Source organism: Myxocyprinus asiaticus, chromosome 28, assembly GCF_019703515.2.
Source record: "Myxocyprinus asiaticus isolate MX2 ecotype Aquarium Trade chromosome 28, UBuf_Myxa_2, whole genome shotgun sequence".
Lineage (NCBI taxonomy): Eukaryota > Metazoa > Chordata > Actinopteri > Cypriniformes > Catostomidae > Myxocyprinus > Myxocyprinus asiaticus.
Window position 1 is genome coordinate 25,614,118 of NC_059371.1, and position 15,076 is coordinate 25,629,193.

At 37.5% G+C, this 15,076-nt stretch overlaps 1 protein-coding gene across 2 annotated transcripts in view; it reads right to left on the minus strand.

Moving 5' to 3' along the window:
* Positions 1 to 14,191, minus strand: part of LOC127419031 (signal transducer and activator of transcription 5B-like) — a 46,337-nt gene extending 32,146 nt beyond the window's left edge. For both annotated transcript variants that reach the window (XM_051660060.1, XM_051660059.1), the window contains exons 1-5: positions 14,088 to 14,191; positions 4,771 to 4,913; positions 2,603 to 2,747; positions 1,424 to 1,507; positions 888 to 1,092 (exon numbers count right to left, since the gene is read on the minus strand). In XM_051660060.1, coding sequence (XP_051516020.1) covers positions 888 to 1,092; positions 1,424 to 1,507; positions 2,603 to 2,747; positions 4,771 to 4,901 — 565 coding nt within the window. In that variant the 5' untranslated portion in view covers positions 4,902 to 4,913; positions 14,088 to 14,191. The remainder of the gene's footprint in view (positions 1 to 887; positions 1,093 to 1,423; positions 1,508 to 2,602; positions 2,748 to 4,770; positions 4,914 to 14,087) is intronic.
* Between the last annotated feature and the right edge of the window lie 885 nt (positions 14,192 to 15,076).

The following is a 15,076-nucleotide window of genomic DNA, read 5'->3' on the forward strand; positions in this document are numbered from 1 at the left end:
AAATTCAGATAATTACTGCCCCAGTTAAATTTTTTAGGTAACAAAAATGTGCAATAGTGTACAACACTTGCGCAATGCTCTTTCCATCGGGCCCAGCCCGGATGGCGTGCGTCTCTGGGGGTCTACGGGAGCTTCATGAGCGCTATTTGCATGAGGGACATGATCTGATTGTTGATTGGACAGTGGGCCTTCAATCAATGTATTTTTATATCACCTGAAAGCTTCTCTATATGCTGATTGGTCAAGCTCTCAAACGAGCTAAACCACGTAACAAACCGCCAATCACTGAAATGGAGATGTACATGACAGCATTTTGAATTATCAAATGAACAATACCTGTCATTCAATATTTATTTAACACAATTCATTTAGTGATTATAAATCTTCACTTTTGCCATTGGCATATGTACTGTATATGTTGTAAATAAAATTGCAAACATAATGTTCGGTATTTTGGAATATAATATTTTCGTTCAGTAAGTTCACTAGTTAATATTTTTAGAGTTTTTTTTTTTTTTTTGGCAACATAGCTGCTTTTGGGGTCAAAATGGCAAACACTGCTAATGTTGTTGACTTAATTTTGGAGAAATCATTTGATACTCTTACCTAGGAGGAGCAGACTTCACACTAAGTAGCCTAACTAGACTAACACTGACCCCCCTCCCCAAAAAACACAACAAAGAACATACAGAATAATGAAATAAATAATAATAATAATAATAATAATGAAAAAGATGCGAGTTCACATTTTCCCCTATTTTGAAAAGCACCAGCCACCACTGATTTTGACAACATTAGGTTACACCATCCAAAGTCATTTTTAAGGGTCAAATCAGGAAGAAATAGCTCATTAAGGCTCATCAATAACTCCACGTTTTCACTCTTACCTGACATAGACTCGGTCTCCTGTTTTTCCCAGTTCAACTCCTCTTGTAGCTGATGAAGAGATTGGCGACAGTTCTGAATTTCCAAAACTTTGAGCACTAGATTGTCCACATCAGTGTTACTTTCCTCCCTTGGAGGGTGTGGGGTGCCATTGGCAGCTGGAGGACCCTGAGGCATTGGCTGGTAGGGTGTGAAGTTGGGCATACCCTATATACAAACACACAGATCCCAAAAGCATGACATTCTGAACATTTACATTACCAGCACTGAATTTTTTTTGTCAGATGACCTAAAAATGTGCTTCATGTGTTAACATCTAAATAACTGGGTTAATATTATTTAACATGATTTCATCAAAATTAAAACGGACTGCACCAACAAAACTCATTTTAAGGGTTATATCAGGCAGAAATAGCTCCTTACAGTCACAATTGCACATTACCACTTTTCACAGTGATATATACAGTAACAAAGAGGCAAAATTTCTGTTCCATTTCCCAATAAATCCCAAATATTGCAGTAAAAGAGTTGTCCTTACTTGCTGTCCTAATAAGTGTCTCTCTTTCCTCAGAATATCTCGCACTGTCCTCACAAGTTGCAAGGGCTGTGGCTGAAACACGCTCTGAAAAGCAATTCATGAGGTTACATGTGGGTTACATTAGGGCAGTGGTGGCTTAGTGGTTAAGGCTCTGGGTTACTGATCAGAAGGTTGGGGGTTAAGCCCCAAAACTGCCAAGATGCCACTGCTGGGCCCTTGAGCAAGGCCCTTGACCCTATCTGCTCCAGGGGTGCCGTATCATGGCTGACCCTGCACTCTGACCCCAGCTTAGCTGGGATATATGTGAAAAAAAAAAAAAGAATTTCACTGTATATGTGCAAATGTGTGATAAATAAATTAAATTAATTAATTATTTAAAAAAAATAATTAATTAATTAATTACAAATTAAATTACATATAGCAAATAGTTACAATTACAAGCAGAGCGCTTGTCACATGTCAAAAATCAACATGGTAGGCTGCCCAGAGTAATAAATTCATGATCCATGCTTGTTCACAATGTAAAAGAGCTGTAACTCAACATGAAACATGTCATTTCACAAAAGCATGAAGTTTCCATTGGTGGGCCAATCAGAGTTTAAAGGCAAACAAAAAAACTGTTCAGCATCATTCAACCACTGTGATACAGGCACCTGAACTGACTGTTTTTAAATGCAAAAATAGGAACTCAACCACACTGTATGACTGAATATATGGCCGGTTGTCTCTTCTCCATCATTTGTTTAATTACAGCTGCCATGATCAACAGAAAAGTACACAAAAACACATCTTTTTAATAAAATTCAGTTTACTCCCTGCTTTCCGCAGAAAGTGCTATTTTAATCAACCCAGACAAATAATGCTGAGTTTTGTAAATACAACAAAACCCACAATAAGCCCAATATAAATAGAAATTAGTTGTTTGTACTAAAAAGTGACAACTTTAATACTCAAGCCACTATTTCAGTGCATTTAAGGCTTGTATTAGAGAACAGTATGCAGGTTTTGCGCTGAAATACGGCGCACAAATGTGGCGCAACTGTTTAGTGAATTCCCCCTAAAATGTTTGCTGTTTAGAGGTACCACAGTATTTTTTGTGATTTGAAATGATACAGCAGCCTTCAGCATGCCACTAAGCCAGCAAAAATAAGAAGTGTTTGGAACCATTTTTGTACACACCAAGTTCCTGCTGATGTGCTGTAATTTGACCTTCTCCACCACATTAGGGTTGCGTGTGGCCAACTCCTGCAGCAGGTGCACCATCTGATCCAACAGCCTTCGGGCCTGAGGCTCCTGGTCCATGTTGTCTACATCAAAGTTCTCCCTAAATCAAACGAACATCGCACAGTCATCACAGTCAGTGTTTGGGATTGACAACCGCATTTAATAACAAGCGTGACTCTCAAATTGTCCTGTTCATGCAACATCTCAGAAGAGCAGTATGACCAAGTAACCAAAGTCAACTCACTTTTTTATTCTCACAATAGCCATGAATAACACTCGTAACCACAGTGACAGTGTGATTTAGGCAAATGGCGAATTACATAAGACTGGAAAGTCTTCTCAGAATTGACACTGTTATTTAATAAACAAGTTTGTCTGTAAAATCTCAATGTACAGTAAGTAATGCTTCTAATACTTTTTTTTTTTTACGGGATTGGGTCGTGGCCAGACTACAAAACCTATGGGAGCATGTCCAGTGGAAGACAGCCACTGGATCAAAAACCTTTGAATTAAAACAGTTTGCATTGTATCTCTGTGAGTTAACGTCATCCCAAAAAACGCAACACACGAGACAAGACTGTGCACAGTTGCTACCACATTCTAAGACATGACAGAAAAGTAGCTGTCTACAGTGGTTCCGTTCACACAGCACAGTTCGAACTTACTCTCAAAATTGATTTGTGAGTCCTGAAAATTCAACCCTGGAAAACATATGGAACATGACCCCCCTTAAATGCATAAGTGAGCTGAAAAAGTCCCAGGTGAAATCTAGATGCTTATTCCTTATAAAACTAATTTTAAAGTAAATAATTTATCATTTAAATTTTTGAATGGTTGATATATCTTTTATTCAATTCTGAAGAGTTTCCAAAAAATTGAAAATGTATGCGTTTTGGGTGACAGTGTGAAAAAGGCTGTATAACAGAAATATGGGGAATTTCCATGTTTGGTGGTAAAATATGAAATGTCTAAATAACACAAACACATACAGCCTATATAAAAAGTGGTCCATATAATTCCATATATGGGTCACATATGCGTTCTAGGGGTACTGATGCAAATTCTCTTATAATTAAAAAAATATACAACTAAATGTTTAAAAAAGTCAATGTAACAGTCTGAGGTCGACACCCATCCTCCCAACCACCAGAGGGAGCCCCTCTCCCGAATACTGATCATCACACATTCCTTCTCTGCTCATTTCCTGTTTGCCATGTGTATATATAGCCATGCATTTCCACTGCTCATTGCGAAGTATTGCCAGCTAACCCCTGTCCTACAAATGGTTTACTATTGTCTACTGTTTATGACTCACGTTATGACCATTGTGCCTGTTTATCTGGATACTGTCTTTGGATCACGGTTCTGCCTTGTTTACCTGTTACTGGATCTCTACCTATTATATTGATTACGTCTCTCCGCTCAGCGATTTGGATTTGTTTGCTTATATTGTTTAATAAACCTCCTGCATATGGATTCTAAAGCTGCCTCCATGTTCAGTTCATAACAGTCAGTTCACAGAGTCAAAGATACCATAATTCAGGAATACCTGGAGTGGCAGATCAAAAAACCACTTTATGTAAAAAATTATAAACAAAAAGTAAACAAATTTTATTTTTTTACCCAAATATCCTTTCTAGAGTTAAGGGATTCACTTCGGTTATAGACTGTCATTCATTTATAACTGAACCATGTGTGAACGTAACAGTATTTAGCACTGTAAAAGGGGACTGACAACAGTATTCTTCTGCTGTCATCAATGGCAACTGTTACAAACTGACAAGAATTGACATTTGAAATTACAGCTTTCTCCAACTGTCAACGTGATTGTGAGTCACTATGAGAGGACATGATTCAGCATGATTCTCTTTCACATAAATGGACATTCCGGAACAGGAAGACTTTCCTAAATAGTTCATGCCATAAAAGCACTGTAATCACTTTCTAATACTCAGATTAATTTTACTTCTCAACAACAGTGTAAATCTTTCTATATTAAAATACTTCTATCCTATATTAACAAGCAGAGACAATAGTTCAGGAAACCTGTTTGATAAGTCATTATTTTTGCAATTTCATTCGCTGAATATCTATAACTGCATATTTTGCCAGTGACACCATACCATGCCTGTTCCTCTATCCAGTGGGCAAGATAGTGCCTGATGTCCAGAGGGAATGTGTCCGGGTAGAGTTCATTCAGCGTCTGAGTTGGCAGGTATTGCAACTGCTGGGTCATTTGCTTCCACAGCGCCATAGTGTGCAAGCACTGCAACAGTATAAATCACAACATTTATTAGCACAGCACTGGAATGTTGCAACTTCAGTTTACTCTCTTCCTTCTGTAAGGAAGAGAGAAATGCCAATTCTTTATGACTTCCTTCTGTGCAACACAAAATAAGAATTTGAAGAATCTTCATGCAGGTCTTTTCCATACAATGAGAGTTCACTGTATCCATGTCTGTCAAGATCCCCCCCCCCAAAAAAAAGAAAAAGCACCAAATAAGCACCACAAAAGGTATTGTAAAAGTACCTTAAAAGTAGTCTATATGACTTTCCAAGTCATACGATAGCTTTATGTAACAGATCCAAATTCAATCTATATGAAAAGGCCCCAAAAACAATTTGTTCACATATCGAGTTAGCTTACAGTAACTGAAGAATATCAGTGAATAATGACTTAAATTTGAGTTTGTTCCTCACACAAAACTATTTTATGAATTCAGAAGACTTGGAATACAGTGCATGAATCTTAAGAATTGCTTTGAGGATTTCACAGTGCTTTGTCCTTAATGGTGCTTGACAGACCTGGGACCTCATGGATAAAACTTTTTTTAGATTTCATCCTAAAAGTGTGTGTATGCTCAAAAGCCAGATTTTGCGTACGCACAAAAGTTTTTTTTTTTTTTTTATGGTTTTTATAGATCATTAAAAGAAGCAAAACAAATATAGTGATTAAGAAAAATATTTTTGCATATTTTTATAAAACACATATCTGACATCATCTGGTCACAGCCTTTTTTAAATAAATAAAATGTGCAACGTTTAAGCTTAGCTTTTGTTTTGTATGGTATTTTTCATAGTTTTTTCTTCATCAGGCTGATTGGGGAGCGGGTGTGTCTCATTCCAGCCCGGCCCCGCCCTCCTCGGCTCTACAACCACATACACTCTTCAGACCTGTCATAAGGTTCCCTAACCAGCTTTTTCAAATATGTAGCTTAGCCAGTACACCGTACAATAAATAGGTGGGAGGAGTTTCAGTAGTAAATTCCAAAATACTGTATTAACTATGAGATTAGGCACTAGTTTCAGTCTGCAACGCATCTGCTGTAAAATCGTAGGGGGTCATTTTTGGCATATTAAGAATTTAATATAACCAAAGATAAGGTACTGCTCAATAAAGCAGCAAATAACTACTGAACTGAATTACTTCAGTATAATCAGGACGAGCGTCCCCGTGACAGAGTGTGCATCAGCCGGGTGAAGTTTCAATCTCTCCCCTTTAGATCGGGACATTCGCGCAACTCATAGAAGAGACGCTGACCGCACAGAGAAATGCCAGTTTCGGAGTTTGTAGTTATTTACATGATCTGCTTCAGTATAATTTTAACTTTAATAAAGCTATAACACATTAAATATAACTGCATTAAAGATGTAACGCCAGCCTTTAAAGATGCTCGACATGAAAGTTTTGCTTTAGCGGAGCAGCAGCTCCACTTATTCCACAACGAGAGTGCTTCTGTATTTACTTATTTGGTATTTTTGCATTATAATTCTCTCATACTTTGCGATCTACATCACCTGAAGCTGTGAAAGTTTAGAGTGCATCTGGACTGTGAGCTGTGTAATTCTTACTCAGTCAGGCACGAACTGCAGTGCTGCTCTCGTGCGTCATCATTAGAGTTTAATGTGATCTCATGTTACGTTAAATGAGATCAAACGAGCGTTCGGCAACGAAAATTTGTCGACAGTTTTTTTTAATGTCAATGTTGCCGATAACGTCGACTAATCGTTTCAGCCCTATCTGACAGATGACGAAAACTGTTCACATTTGAACAGGATATAGGGTGCAAGGACCTCTGTACATTCCAGGTCATGCTGAATAAACCTATTACCCCATGAACTGTATTAGATATGTGACAACAACTAATTCAATGTAAGCACAGAGTCCAGACTTAGGGGTTACATTTCAGTTTTGTGGACACAAGCACTGCAGGAAAAACAGGTTTGGTAAAAGCCTTGTGCTTATTTATGTAGCACACAGAACAATCCAAACATATAAAATTACACATTTAGAAGATAAAGAACGGCAAATTCATAAATGCAGAGGCTTTATGGCTTCTGACTATGCCAGTTATATGATTTAACAAAAAGTCACAAATTACAGCTAGCCACTGTGCAGCGATATAAGTGACTGCAACAGCACTGCAAATATACTTTTATCATTGTTAAATTAAAGGGTAATAGGTGTATTCTAACAATCTGTTATCATTATAATCCTAAACAAGTTTTTTCTGTAATATAGCAAGGAATTTATTATGTTTTAATTATATTTATCACCTCTCTGAACTTTGACATGGCATGGAGCTGGCTCCAGGACAAGGTCATCTTCTCATAAATATCCCCATTCTTAATTAATATCAGACTTTATATATATTTCCAGAAAAATATTTTGTGTCTTAAATTAATGGTACAACTGCAGAAAGTACAGATCATTTAAGTATCAACCTGGTCTCACATGTTTCTTACCAAATAAATTAGGAGAAATAAAAATGACATGATTGGGACAACTGTACAGTGTGTGCATCAAAGGTATGGGAAATAGGAGCCAAGAGCAGAGGGAAAGTTCAGTGGAATTTATTAAACAAACACAAAAGGTTCTCAAACAAAGCAAAGACAGGCGGAGATCTGAGGAATTCTCCTCCACACGAACTGGGCACCAAACTGGCGAGGGCGGCAGCCAACAATCACAGAAGGAACTCCACTTCTGCCACAAGCTCCAACTGTACAAGAGCACAGTTCAACAAAGAGCAGCATGCAAACACGACAGAAAAAGTCACAATGATCCGACCTCGGACATGACACACGTGGGGGTTTAAATAGAAGAAACAAACGAGGCAGGTGTCGCTCGCAGCTGAAGGTTGTAATGATCAGCGTTCCCATGAAACACACACCCTGGCACATGCCATGACTGTGACATCACCAGAGGGCACACGGAGGCAAATCGCGCACAGGAATAACCCACCGCCAGACCCGTGCTCCCATACAAAACATGAACACGAAACACAAAACAGACAGGGGACAATGATGTCATGGTCCTCATAAGACAAAACCCAACCTGACCGGTTGACAGAACCATGACATCACCAGAGAGCGCACGGCGGTGACATGCACACGGTGGTCCAAACAACTGGACCCGTGCACTCACACAAAAAACAGAAGGCAGGCCGATACTGCCAAGGTCCTGTCAGGTAGAACGTAAACCAGACAAGGTGACCAGACCACGACAGTGTGAAGCTATATAATTAATGTGGATAGCATAGCTCAGATATTTTGTTCTTGGAGGAACTTCATGAAAAATATTTATATTAGTTTATATGAAAATCTCTGACTTCGACTAGGACATTTTTCACAATTAAAAAAAAAAAAAAAAAAAAAAGAGCAGCAGCAAAAATCTCCATTTGCTTTCCTTTCGATCACATTGATCAAGGAGAAACAATTGAAATATTAAAGAGATCTCATTTGTGACTTTTCTATGGGTTAATTCCATGCACTGGAAAAGAAAAGCAATCTCATAACCTCACATTTTTTCTACAATGCATAACAGCAGCATCACACAGCAAATCTGTGTTCTTGAGTTCTGATTTTTTTTTTTCCCCCATCTAAATTTGGATCCGAGGTGCTGAATTCTGGACACATACCACTTATGCAACAGTTGTTATTAAAGGGATGGTTCACCCAAAAAAGAAAATTATTTAATTATTTACTCACACTCGTGATATCCCAAGTATGTATGACTTTTTCCTCACCAAAACATATTTGAAATAAAATGGAAAAATATCTTAGCTCAGTAGGTCCTTAAAATGCAACTGGATGGTGATCTGACTTTTGAAGCTCCAAAAAGAACAGACAGTCAGCATAAACGTCATCCATGACTCAGCTGTTAAATTAATGTCTACTAAAGCGACATGACCGATATTAAAGCACTTTTTAACTCTAAAGAATCGCTTCCGGTCAGCAGCGGTATGTGCATGTGACATATTTATGTATTTACACATTTATTAAACTTACTACATTTTGTAACATGTTTGTCTATATACACTTGTGCGATTTACAGTGAGTTTACATTGATATGTATAACAAGCGCTAAATTGGTACTGTCTCTTTAAGAGAATGGCTGGTCCGTGCAAGAAGTCCTCACTGCGGACTGTAGCACGATGGTATAGTGGATTTCACCTACTACGTCACGGACTAGGGCTGCAACTAACGATTATTTTGATAATATTATTTATGATTATTAGAATGATTATTTGACTATTCGGCGATTATTGTAATGATTAATCATTAGCTCTTAACCAATTAATCAGCTTGTGCTCCACCTTTAAAGGTTGTATTAAACATGCTTACTAACAATAGGAGGACAAAATCATCTTTTAAAAATACCTCTAAATGACATTCACTGAAAAAAAAAAAAAAAAAAAAAACTAATACAGTAAAGAAATTCACTGCTAAAAATCCTATTGTTATCAAGTGTTTTTGTCCTGTTTTCCATTTAAAATGGTCTAAAAATCCTTAAAATAAGATACATTTACTTGAGAAGCAACATAAGATATTTAAACTTGTTTTAAGAGACAAATAAGTGTATTTTATAAGTGTATTTTTTCACATTTGTTCTACTTCTGCGAGTGCAGAAAAGACAAAATATACTTATATTCAAGATCTGTTCTCTAAAAGCAAGTCTAAATATCTTAAATGCTGCTTCTCAGGTGAATTCATCTTTTTTAAAGGATTTTTAGATATTTTAAAATATTTGTATTTTGAATATTATATTCAACATTCTCAGATAACAATTTTTTCTTCTGCAGTATAGCTGCTAAAGAAAATGTACATTGCTATAAAGGAGTTTTAGATATTTATATTGGAAAACAAGCCAAAAAAATAAATAATTTAAAATTAAAAAACATAAAAAAGTATATTCTTGCAATGTATAATGGGGCGAAGACCACCCTCTCACCTTTCTGTTCACTTCAATCCATCTTTAACTCACAAAAAAACAAACTCTCTCTTATTAATAAAGCTGGATTGCCAATTTTCTTCACGATAAGAAATGGACAGTGACACATATTATGATTCAATAAGTCGTGAGTCATCACGTTATAATCTAGCTGCATTAAGCATGCAAGCTTGAGGGATGAGTGTCCCCGCGACAGAGTGTGCATCAGCCGGGTGCAGTTTCAATCTCTTACCCTTAGATCGGGACATTCGCGCAACTCATAGAAGAGGTGCTGACCGCACAGAGAAATGCCAGTTTCGGAGTTTGTAGTTATTTACATGATCTGCTTCCATATTATTTGAACATTAATAAAGCTATTACACATTAAATATAACTGCATTATAGATGCAACGCCGGGGTGTTTATCATCGATATCGAGGACATCTCTCTCTCTCTCGCTCTCTCTCTCTTTTTTTCAGATAAACATCAAGATTGTTTTATCACCCAGCCCTATTGATAACATTGCCTTAATCTCTCACATCAACCCAATAATCTCAGTGATAGATAGCTAATTTACAGGCTACATTATAGACACAGAATTTAGTAAGCAGAAATATGAAATTTACCTTGATGTTTCTTCAAATTAGAGGCAGGATTAATGCTGATATCTGGCTTGAGCAAGTTAAACTCACATGACACAATCAAGCAATTGGCCTTTTTCACTGCGAAAAGCCCTTTCAGTTGCGGCCGTGATGTTCAGGTGTTGAAAATGTGTTTGAGGCATCCTCCACATCCATAACAGTTGGCGCCGCCTGATCTACAGCTGCCATTCAAGTTTTTTACGTGTGATTTGATTTGACGAGTCACGAGACTCTCCCTAGCCAATCATGTTGATAAAAATAAAATCAGGACAGGGAAGTAGCAAACACAGACGGTGGGAAAATGGTGCATTAAAAGTACAGTTACAGCACTTAAAATGTACTCAAGTAAAAGTATACAATTTTTAAACTACTTAAAGTACAATTCTTGGGAAAAACTACTTACAGTAACGTGAGTATTTGTAATTCATTACTTTACACCCCTGAGCAGTAGTTAAACTACTAACTTTTAGTTAGCCACTAGGCTATTATAACCTGTCTAACAAAATTCATATAGGCTATATGCCGTGCTGACAACACTAAATAACATAATATTGTAAAGAGAATCTAATATAATATGTAGCTGTGGGCATGCACATTAAAAACATCCAGTACGACACGGAAATCGACTACGTAGTGGATTAAATCCATAAAGTCACCGTGCTACAGTCCGCAGCGAGGACAGTCTCGGTCCGTGAGCAAGTGTTTACGGTTGAATGTGCGCAGTGCACATTACCGAGAGAAGTTGCACGACTGTTTTGCCCTTATCCGTGCAATGTATGATTAGAAATAATGTTTCTTTTATCCGTTTGATCACCAACTGACTGTAAATAACAGAAAGGATTTTAAAAGAGACATGAAATGAAAATGGGGTGCCTGGGTCTCGTCTTCGGATACAAAATGCATGGAACGAAGCAAAAGGAAACTTTTACTTCTATAATGTGCATGACTTTCTTGTACAAAAATGTATTGTACTCATTCTCAAATTCAGATCTACAAGTTCTCAAGTTTTGCAACACTTTTACCTTCTAACGTCCAACAGGCACGTTACTAGACTGTATCTATGCTTTAAAACTGAGAATGTTGTGAAAACAGTCCAGGGAAAAGTTTAACCAAAGTCAGAGTTGACATCGTTACATGCAATGTCAATGCCATTCCATGGCTCAACTAAAGCGATGGTGACAGCCTGATCACGACAGATCCGGACCCACTGCAGCCAAATAAGGTCAATTTCCTTCGCTCACAAGACACAACACACTGCAAAAGACGAGGCTGAATCCAGCTTCTTAATCGCCGGCTTCTTATTCAGTAAAAGGATTGCGCCACTCAATTTTCTTCTTCATCACTACACAATTCAAGCTCCACCGAGTAAAACTGTAATATTTACTCACCAGTGGCTAATAAAATACATTATTTAGTCACATAGCATGAAATTAGGTTGCACATGCGAGTGATTTACTCGCTATGAAGAGGGCTGAAAGTCTGATCACCATCCAATTGCATTTCAAGGACCTACTGAGCTGAGATATTTTTCTTCAAATGTGTTCTGGTGAAGAAAGTAAGTCATAAACACCTGGGATATGAGGGTGAGTAAATGATGAGAGAATTTCAATTTTTGGGTGAACTATCCCTTTAATTCCCCCAAAGTTGCCTGCCCTGTGCCTTTGATGTCATATACCTTTTGATCTATGACTACAGAAATACTACATTTGCACAGAAGTGAAAGAGTGCTGTTTTGGTCTCAGTACTCTTTAAGGGTTTAGAATTTGGGTTAGGTCTATATTAATGTAACAACTACTCAAACGTTTCAGCAAATTGGAAGCGTTTCACATCACATACATTCAATGGAGTAGGTGCAAGAATGCAGTTTGGGTCTCAGTACCGTTGCACATTTCATGTGCACAACTGCAGTTCCAGCTTCGGCCACTGGGGGCAGTTTAGACATTCAGAAAGCACTGATTGATTTCAGCACACAAAATAATCGACCTTTTGTCACCGGTTTTCCGCGAGATCAGTCTGCACACCAAACCAGTCTCATGCTGAAACAGAGTGCAGTTAGCATACTTTAGAGCAGTGTATCTCAATCCTCTCCTGGAGTACCATTAACACATTTTGGATGTCTCCCTTACTTGACACACTCAGTTCAGATCCAGGAGCATTCTACTAATGAGCTAATCAGTAGAATCAGGTGTGTTGGATAAAGAAAACATCCAAAATGTGTAGTGTTATTGGAACTCCATGAAAGGAATGAGAAACACTGCTTTGGAGAATGGATGACTGCATCAATCTACATCACTGACAGACGTAAAACACTCAGCAGTTTTTTTTTTTTGTCTACACTGCCTATCCCATTCTCTCACACTTCAGATCTTATAAAAATCAGCCATTTTTACACCCCTCAAATTAATGTTGCTAATAACACTGCAACAAGTAGCACAAAAATCTTAAAACTTAAAAGGATTGCCTTATTATTCCTTCAGTCCACACTGGGGAAGAAGTGGATATCATGCATTTTCTTTTCTGCTTTCTATTGTTCTCCCACACCACCAGGTCACAAGTGGTAAACAAAAAAAACGTTTTTTTTTTTTTTTTTTTTTTTAGAAAAGAAAGAACATGGAACTGCAAAAAAAAACAAAACCAAAATAAAAAATAAATAAAAATAAAACCAAAAAAAAAAAAAAAAAATATTTAAATACATGGCAGCACACAAACATATTGATATGCTCGATCTAAAACACATTTAGCAAAAAAAATAAACACCTCACCAAACCTTTAAATGCACATGGAAAGGTCACAGCAAAACCATCCATTAGTATTCATATAATATTTATGAAAAATAACAGCATGGGGGTGTTACATCTGCACAAGCAACGTTACAATAACACGGAGGAGGGTTTATAAAGAACAGGCCTTTCTCTAGAGCACAAAAGAATGCAATACACCAATTTTACATACAGTACAGCCTATGGGGAACAGAAAGTATACGGGAATGAATCTAGTCACTTTTGTTACACAATTACCCCCCCATTAAAACTAATAAACTCAGCTACTGTATGTTCGTATGTACAAGAACAGCATTAACCACACCACAAAATATCAACTTAGAGTTTGCTATGCGTTAAAGCCATATTAGTAGGCCTTCCTCCTTACATATTTCCAATACATTCCAAGGACAGATACAAGACACTTGCAGAATATATATGAGAATTCACATGAGAGAACATAAAGTTAACATCCCGCATACATTTTGTCAAGGAGTAATCGAATAATATCGTGACGTTTTCATTTCGGCGTCGTTTGAGTAACATAATGGCCCAGCTAAAATACACTTCAAAACTATACTGAGATTACATTTTTATTAAGTGGCAATTTCAACCACAAGAGCACTTTAATACGGGATTTGCTCGCGAAGTTCGCGAAGTTTTCGTGTACATATGAGCCCAGTGCGTTAGGAAATGGTTTAGGCTATTGCACAACCCGTATTTCTTCCTTACAAGGGTATTAAACGATAAACAAACGCAAGACCTGACAAACTCACGGCCCGTTGTACTTATCGCAAATAATGCAACGCTATTATTAAAACAAAACTTACCTGGTTTTGCCGCCAGCTCTTTACCACATGAGAAATAAGTCTGCGTCTTCCGTGTGCGTTTGTTTTTTTTTTTTTTTTCTCGTTTCTATCCACCTACTTTCACTTTAAACAGAGAGCTGCCTATTGGCCACCCTGAGAGCAGCTCTTCCACCAGGTGTATGAGAAGTTCTTCTAGCGTTACTGAAAAACAGATTTAATATAGGACTATAACCAGAAACCAACATATGTTAACGTTTGCAAATAAATAGTTGAAGATAGAGACTCCAAGCATCTTCTTTAAACACCTAAGGATACACAAGTCACCTAGGACATTAACTTGTATTTTAATATTATTTTTAAAATATCTTATTCTAAATTTTACAGAGCCTAATAATAAATTCTTAAACACCTAAGAATAAATCAAATTGCACATCTTTATATGAATGGCACTTTGTTTGGTCTACTATAAGTAAGTAACAGCGATGCACTGCTTGTAGTACATCTGATACTGTAGCATATATTTACTGAATACAACTGTGCTGAAAATCAGTGATCAACCAGAAAGGGACAAATTCAACTTTTGTTGTAATAAAACCACCACCAATGGGCTGGTCCACAACTGGGACAAATATATCTTAAGCATCTCTTTGGCTGTGTCTCAAGACCTGACGAGCTGCCTAACGAGTCAGCTTTTTGGGCAGCATCGATGCTGTGCCTGTGAGACCCTAAAATGCGGCAAAAAAACTGAATCTCTCTAGATTTCGAGACAGAGGTCCTGTTCCAATACTCACACTTGCGGTTTTGGTCTTGCCCACTTGTCTTTCGTATTTGAGGTGTTTGGCCACTAGTGTGCAAGTAGACGTGAAGACTGCGAGTGTGTTGATGACTTTTGATTGCATGTTGGGACACTCGAAGACTTAACGATGTTGGTGCTGGTTGTGACAGATGTTTTTGTCTTTTCACTCAGCTGAAGGTTGATTGTTTTTGGTAGTGGTGACTGTTATAGCCTA